This window comes from Electrophorus electricus, chromosome 16, assembly GCF_013358815.1.
Source record: "Electrophorus electricus isolate fEleEle1 chromosome 16, fEleEle1.pri, whole genome shotgun sequence".
In the NCBI taxonomy this organism is placed as follows: domain Eukaryota; kingdom Metazoa; phylum Chordata; class Actinopteri; order Gymnotiformes; family Gymnotidae; genus Electrophorus; species Electrophorus electricus.
In genome coordinates, this window is record NC_049550.1 from 14736978 (window position 1) to 14745508 (window position 8531).

At 39.4% G+C, this 8531-nt stretch overlaps 1 protein-coding gene across 2 annotated transcripts in view; it reads right to left on the bottom strand.

Annotated features, from left to right (window-relative positions):
* The window catches only part of LOC113591922 (complement C3-like), a 27252-nt gene extending 19590 nt beyond the window's left edge, over positions 1 to 7662 (bottom strand). For both annotated transcript variants that reach the window (XM_035534534.1, XM_035534533.1), the window contains exons 1-10: positions 7592 to 7662; positions 5366 to 5485; positions 3553 to 3748; positions 2309 to 2477; positions 1936 to 2009; positions 1171 to 1259; positions 913 to 995; positions 740 to 827; positions 377 to 479; positions 1 to 116 (exon numbers count right to left, since the gene is read on the bottom strand). The exon at positions 1 to 116 is cut by the window's left edge and continues 5 nt beyond it. In XM_035534534.1, the coding sequence (XP_035390427.1) occupies positions 1 to 116; positions 377 to 479; positions 740 to 827; positions 913 to 995; positions 1171 to 1259; positions 1936 to 2009; positions 2309 to 2477; positions 3553 to 3748; positions 5366 to 5436 (989 nt within the window). In that variant the 5' untranslated portion in view covers positions 5437 to 5485; positions 7592 to 7662. The remainder of the gene's footprint in view (positions 117 to 376; positions 480 to 739; positions 828 to 912; positions 996 to 1170; positions 1260 to 1935; positions 2010 to 2308; positions 2478 to 3552; positions 3749 to 5365; positions 5486 to 7591) is intronic.
* Between the last annotated feature and the right edge of the window lie 869 nt (positions 7663 to 8531).

Below are 8531 nucleotides of genomic sequence, written 5' to 3' on the forward strand. Positions count from 1 at the left end.
TCTGTTAAAACACTGACAGATATGTATATAGAGTTTCCAACTAGTTTGTGAACATCTGGGAAAGTTTTCTGGATCATCGCTTTTGTCAGCGTTACATCACCCTCTCCATTAGTGATCTAGAATGTCATATAAATGAACACACATATTCTTTTTTAGTTTGCCATCTCACCTACGTATAGGTTGTACAAACCGAACCATAATGTATGAGCTCTCTTTAGAACCATGAGATTTTAAAAATGAAAACTAGTGTGTAGGGGGGAAATATTCAGTTAATGTCAGACAGAAAAAAAATAGATGTTAGTTTTATGTTAGAATTAGAATGTTATACAGCAAGTATATGTTGTATTTTCTGAATTAAATGTTCTGTGAAGCTCACCTGTACTCTACTTAAAGAAGCTGGCAGGCTTGTCTTGCTGTCACCTTGCATCACGCCAAACACCACAAACGCACTTCCATCCACTTTCTTGCCGAAAAGGTATCTTTATATTACACACACAGATTACATCATCATAAACAGCAGTGCTTTTTGACAACTAGAAACATGCAAAGGATAGCAATGTCTCTGTATACACCAAAAACAATTCTAAACTATTATTCCTTACTCATAACCTTTTATTAACATAATTTCTAAAATGCATTTTTGCCAGCACAGTTTGGTTACTGTAATTACACAATTGTTCTGTTAAAATAATTCTATAAAAAGTAATTGAGGAAGTTTAGAGTGATAAGTTCCTCTTACGTGACAATTATGTTCACTTTAAAATCCACATCATCCACATAGAAGAAAGACCTGGATGGTTTTAAGGTGACCTCAAAGGTCGGCAGCACTGCAAAGGAACACAAAGGTTATTACATGTGTAGAGGTCCAACATGCAGGATGTTATTTGTCTGAATATAAGACCTGAGTCTCACCATATTCTTTAACTTCAAATTCAGCAGTGAAGTTCTTTTGTGGGGCATTTTTGAACCATGCTGCTACAGACCATATTCCAGAACTTTAGAGGGAAAAAAAAACATTTCATATGAAATTACAAATCTCATCTGAGAGACCATTTTGACAGCTAGCTCCATTAAAAATGACTGAAAAAATAACAGAATTGTTTTTTTCTGATTCTGTACATGTACTATAAAAACAAACAAACAAAAAAAGCATTACTGCAGTGGACTAACCTGGCAATTTCAGGGATAGAATACTTCCCAGTCAGAGTTCCTTGCTTAGAGAAGATCGTATCCCTATGAATTGAAATTCCTTGATGATTCTATAAAAATATAATTATAATTATTGTTTATGATAAGCACAATTTCACTTACTAATGTAAGCAGTTTCACAAATACCCCATTATACTGATATTTTATTATCAGGAAAAAAGTAAGAAACAAACACGTCTCCAGCTGCAGAGAAGAACAACTTAAGGATACTATGGATACTGTGGATACTATGGAACACAGGTGGTGCAGGGAATGAGGTGAACATGCTCCACCTGAGTGGGGCATGGCATAAAACCAAAACAGAGAAAAACATAAACTTAAACAAAAACCACATGTAAAATCAAAGCCGGCTAATGGTGGCTACTAGAAGGGGGCACTGTCACAATACACAAATAAGCCAAACACTCAGATGTCCCACTATATCTAAAGGCTTCAACAAGCTCCTCCACTTGGTGATGCTCAATCCCAGTGAAAATACCCGCAACCCCCCTGCATACACACAATACTGAAATAGACCATCAACCAACAAAATCAGCCACAAGGGTGCAAAGCTGTCTTTAAAATAGGTTAAGAACCATGACTACAAACTTTCCTTTCTGGCTATCTTTATGATAAAATAAAAGATATAATGAATTGATAAAAGGTCTACCACACTGATACAGTGTCTATTACATGATGAAACAAATGATCTCATTAGTTTGGCATAGTAATTACTCAAATTCTTACTATGATATCGACTGAGATTCCACCCTGGTCAAGAGGCTCCAGATGAGATGACACTGAGAAGATCCTGTAGAGAACTGAGGGAGAACAAATATATCAAGGTTTAAATACATTTAATTTGTCCAAGTAAATAGGTACAGTTAAAAACCATAACTTCAACCAAACATTAGGATGACAAATTCCTAATAACAGATGTGATGGAAAAATGTTTATATTCAGTTATGTCAAGGCAATATTTATTTGTTTTATTATTCATTGATTCACTAGTTAGTTTGTTTTTTTTTTCATGGAAGGATGGAAGTACAGTCTCAGTGCAATTGATTTGACAGCCCATAACGGGCTGCATTTATGATACCATCAGTGCATTAAGGTTTACCTGTGCTGCTGGGAGTGTAGATGGACTTATCTGTCTGAATGAATATGTAGCCTGACTGGAAGGAAACCATGACCACTTTCTCAAGCACTCTTGTGGGAAACTGTGCGTGCAGGTACACATACTGCTTCTGCAGGGGGTCATCACTGAAGTAGTCCCTTTTATCAGGGATCTAAACCATAGAAAAGAGACCTGCTTTGTCACTTCAGAACTAAACTATCCCTTTCTCACTACCTGAGATATCAGCATAACCCAGTTTCAGTACAGCTGAACAATGCTGGGCATAATACAACACAATGCTGATGTACAGTTAGAACACATAACAAGCACCATTAATGGGCACCATTAAAATCTCACTTAAAATGTAATTACTGATGATGGTTTATAATCTGCATACACAACCAGCAGTGAAATATCCAACAAACTTGAACAAATGTGTAACACTCTGTCACAATCAGTCCCTCCCGGGTTCCGTGTTCTGTGTTTTCCCTGTCTTGTGTTTTTTGTTCCGTTCCATGGTTTCGTTTTCTTCGACCCTCATTTGATTTTCCACACCTGTTCCTCGTTTCTAGTATTAAGTTCATGTATTTAAACCCTGTCTGGCTGCCAGTGTTTTTGAGGTTCATTTGAATTATGATTGAATGTTTATTATAATGTTTTTTTCTTTGTACTCCGTGCCTTTGTTATCCCAGCCTCCGTGTTTCCTAGTCTATGTTATAGCCTGCTCCCCTGTGTATTTCCGTGTGTTTAGTTCTATCCTCTGTTTGTGTTTAGTTACTTGTGTATCGTAGCCCGTGTCCCATTTAATCATGTATCCCCGTGCCCTCCATGTCGGCTCTTTGACCCTGGTCTGCCTTAACGACTCTGATTCTGGATTTGCCCATATTAAATCTCGCTCTTCTACGCACATGCGTCCACCTCCTTACCACTCAATGTTACACAATCAAAGCAACACAACTATTGTCTTTACATTTAGAGCATTTAGTTTATGCTTTTATCCAAGGCAACTTATAATTATGACTGAATACAACTGCATACAGTGGCATTCCACACTTTCTGTAATCAAAATCTAAGGACCCTGAGTACCACAGGGCTAAGCTCGTTTAAGCATTGCTATTTGTGGAGCAGATAGGATATTAAATTACAGTCAAATTTATCAAGTTTAAAGGACTACCTGCACTCATGCCCTGTGTCTCCACACCAACATTCCATTGTAAAATGGCTTGTGTTAAAAGTGAATACCTTACCTTAATGTTCACAAGTGCCTGGTAGCTAGCAGAGGCTCTGAGGGTGACTGAGGTGGACGTTAGCTCTACTGTTTTTTGTGGGTAGTTCTTCACCATTACTTTCACAATAAAATCATTGCCAGCATAATCCTGAGCCTCCACAAACACGTTCTCATTTCCACCCACCCTCAGCAGATTTGGGGCAGACATGATGAAGCTGGCAGGGCAAAGAAAAAGAAAAGTTTCCTACAATTTTTTAGGTTGGGTTTTAATGAATTGTTTGTGTTTTACCATAATGATTGTAACACTTTTCACACTTTTTTGGATTTTCTGGACAAATGTGTGATTAAAAAAAAAAAAAAAGTTTCTGCTTCTGTCTCTAGTAAAAGAATATTTTGAATAAAACTGCATTTATTTAACCATTTATCAGATACTAAAACAAAATTTTATTCAGCTGATATTTAAGATCAACAACTTTTTTTACTTGTACCAACCACACCCAGTCTCAAACCCAAGTCCTACAAGTGGCAATCATGTACCCTGACCACAAAACCAAAGAGCCATTGCCTAGCAGAGCACCCATTTCACTTTCCTAAGGGACATTTCCTTGTCTCAAAACGTGAACCACCACCCCAGTTTGCCAATCAAGAGTCACTGTTCTAAAGGTCCCTGAGGCATGTTAGTTAAAACAGTCCCTCAAGATCCAGGACCTTCAATAATTCTGGATGAATCTCAAACAATCCTGGTTGAGATCCTCAACCCTGGTTGAGATCACTAGAGATTTCCAAATACCTCAGTGACTTCAGTCAGGGAGATGCAATTTGACCCCTTCCCCCAAGTAACCTCTTATCCTACATCCTGCATGGGAGACACATTTTTTGGGTTAAATACTCAGTGTTCCTTTCAATGCCCAACAATATTCTGTTGAGTTCAGAGCTTCAGCACCCTTGCTGAACACATCTTGGATGGCTGATGTCCACCACGGGGTACTTGGATGGCTGGTGACCACCACTGGGTTCTTGGATGGCACCAGGCTCTTGGGTTGCCATCTTAACAATCACCAATAAGCTTTTGTCCACAGCTATGTCTAGCCACTTCCACAGTGGATATCTTGAACAGGGTACTCTCAGACTCCATGTTCCCCACCTCCGACAAAATGGACAAGAAGCTCGCTGGATGTGGAAGTTGAAATAATTCTAGACAGAGTCATTTACCAGTCTTTCCCAGCATTCCCTCACTAGATGTTTGAGTCAACCAGGTCTATCTGGCAATTCTCCCCATCATCTGATCCAACTCATCACCTGATAGTGATCAATTGACAGTTTAGCACCTCTCGTCACCCAAGTGTCAAATGATACAATCACAGACTCAAGTACACTCAAATTGTTTTCAAACATGGTGTTTATTATGGACAAACCATGGTTGGCACAAGTGTTATAGCTTTGCACCACACCCTTTCTCTGGGCCATGTGGGTGGCTGGCCAACATGGTCTTCCCACTTTACTTTTTCCTGGTCACATGGGATATTTAGCCACAAGGCACTTGCTGACAAACACCACCCAAAGTACTGGCTCCAGGACTAGTTCTAGTTACCCATTTCTGGGCAGGGTCACCAATGCTCTGGTTCTTTTTATGATAAGGGTGTTTATCTGGATCTTCACTGCAGACTTGTTCATCATGGAAACCTTACCAGGAGCTTTAGGCAGCCCTAAAGAACACTTGGGTCACCAAGGCCATTCTGCCACAACAAGGCCCCAATCCAGGAAGGGTTCATAATATTCCTGTTACTTTCATAGATACATTTACTTAATTGCTTGTCATACAGTATACTCACAGTGGGTCACATAGTGTAAGCAGTGGGAAGGAGAGAAGTGTAGCCATCAGCCACACCAGGACCACATGCATCTTGTCTGTCTGATCCAATCTCTGTATGCACAATTGCCTTGGACAGAACCTGTAAATATTTTTTTATGCAAGCACTTATGAATATAACACAACTCTAGATGAATGTATATATAACTAAACAAAATCTAGACATACCTTCCATTAAAAGACAAACAACAATAACTCAACTTTAGATGAATATATATGTCACGGGACGCTCCCCTCACAAGTCACGTGGTACAGCCTGCTGTGTGCAGAGGGGTTCACCTTGTCTGTGGCCACGCCTTTTATGATTGCGCGCACCTGCATGGGGTTTCATGTCTATTTAGATCTCCGCTAGTGTGTGTATGATGTTGGTCATTGTTAGTCTGCTGTTATATGTTAAACGCATATGTAGTTATTGTTAACTGTTATTGTGTAGTGCGTTTTGTTAACTATGGAAGTCATGTCTTTTGTTAATGTTGTGTATGAGTGCCACCAGTGTTGTTTGTGTCTTTCATTAATAAATGTTTCACTTTATCGAGGGAGTCTGTGCGTCCTGCTCCACGCCCATCGGCACTGGGGCCAGCAGATTCGTTACAGAACGACCAACCACCACCGGACGCCAGCTCCCTCGGCTAAGAATGGACTTCCTTGCGGGAGGTGCATGGGCACCCCTGCACTGACGCCTGGATCCCAGGAGACTGGTTTCCGGGTCCACTCCAGAGGTGGAGGGGAACACCCCCAGAAAAAAAAAAAAAAAAAAATAAAAAAAAAATAAAAAAAAAAAAAAAATATATATATATATATATATATATATATATATATATATATATATATATATATATATATATATATATAAACTAAATAAAATCTAGCTCAATAACTATATATAACTAAAAAATATAGACCATCTAGACCATAAACTCTCCCATTAAAAAACAGACAACAATACCACATTATGATCATTTATTTAACTAGTATAAAATTACATAGACTGTAAAAGTATTAGTAGCCAAGAGGCACAACTCTAGAATTTGTAGGCCTACCTGACAAACTGTAATCGCAATGAATTTGTGCTTTGCAATGCACATTAATGCTTTATTTGTGTAAGAGCTTGTATGTGTTTATCAAAGGGACCAGGGTGGTATTCTCATAGATGCCAACCAGTTTGATTTAATATACCACTGTCTGAACCCAAACACCAATGAGTCAGAGTCAGAGACTCTCACAATCTGGAACTACCAGAGGCTGTCCCCGTAGACTTTTGAATTAAATCAAATTAACCTTTTTCTTTATCTTTACAGTATTTGATGTAATACTAAACAATAAGTATGATTGGTGATTCCTCAACAATTTGAATTCTACTTCACAATGATAGGAAGACCCGACATTGAACAATCCAAAAGAAATGTCGCTATGAACGTTTAACCGCTACAAGCCAGTTATCCCTGTGGTAACTTTGCCCCTCCTGCTTAAAACCTAAAAAGCCAAAAGGATTGTCATATTCATGGTCTATATTCATACTGTAAACTAAGATCCAGTGAGCTTTTATCCTTCTGCTCCACTGGAGGTTTCTGTCCTCTGCAATCTTGCCTCCATTATGCTTTGACAGGTGTACTGCCCCAGTCAAACTCCCCACATGCCACACTGTCCCTGGAGTGTCTCATGGCCCTGGGCTGAAGCCTGGGGTGCTTGATGCTAAAAGCAAGAGTCCATGGGGGACTCACCTTCCTGCCTTGCCAGGTTAGTGAGGAGACAATAGTTTTATTTCACCTAGAAAATACATTCAACATACAGATACATACACGGAAGACTTCAACATCAGTTATCTTACTGCCTATTCCTGTATCTTTAATCAGTAATAAAACCACAAATGCCACACTTCTTTGAAACATACATTTTTCTGATGTTATTTGTAGTATAGCCAAAAAGGGCCATAATAGGACCAGGCCCGCTACCCAAATGTTAACCTTAGAGCAGTCAAACCAATTGTGCAGTATGAATGTATAAAACTGAACATCACCTCAGAATTTCCTCTGCACCACATTTTGAATAAAATGCTGGAGAATTTTTAGTTAATATATAATGACATGATAATATTGAATGACAAATTATAGTTTTTATGTTGCTTGGTGTAGCAGTGAAAATGACATCTGTGCCAGGTGTGCAGTGATAATTTTCAGATCATCCTTACCTTTCACCCAATTCCTTTGGTATTGAAGCTGTCACTTCTGCTTATGTTCTCAAAACCTCATGCTACAAGACACACTCTTTGTACATGCATACAAGTAGCTGTTTGATTGTGACATCCCTAGAGTGTCATCCCAACTACCTTAAATGACAACATTTTATCATTATGCAGAGAGAGAGAGAGAGAGAGAGAGAGAGAGAGAGAGAGAGAGAGAGAGAGAGAGAGAGAGAGAGAGAAATACCAAGGGTTAAGAGAAGTGCTGTGGAAGGTGAAGGCAACAGTCTTTCCAGTAATAATTAGAGCACTAGGGGCTGTGACCCCTAAACCTAAACTGGGAGAATAATTCCAGCAGATCTCTCTCACTCACACACACACACACACACACACACACGCACACACACACACACACACACACACACACACACACACGACAGTAAGGTTCTTTTTCGGGGTGTTTTTGAACAGTGTTGTAACACAGCATAATCCACAATTTGGGAGGAAAAAACATTTCAAGTCAAATTAAAATTGTTATCTGAGGAATCATGCTAACTACTGGATATTTCATATTTTAGAACTTTATACACTCATCACTATCTGAGATGGTGGCCTAGCCCAGTCTACAAGTACTTTCTTCAACATTCCTTATGTGTATCAGTGGGAAACAGCTGTTTAGTGGATGTGTGGGGGCAGGACTAAGTCTCCTGTTTAGTGGATGTGTGGGGGCAGGACTAAGTCTCCTGTTTAGTGGATGTGTGGAGACAGGACTAAGTCTCCTGTTTAGTGATGTGTGGGGGCAGGGCTAAGTCTCCTGTTTAGTGGATGTGTGGGGACAGGACTGACACTGGCATGGCTGATTTTCCTTGAGGTTTTGTGATATTTATGCAGTTGCACACACCTACACGAACTCTACCATACTGCTGTCCTTGTGCATACAATGTGTGTC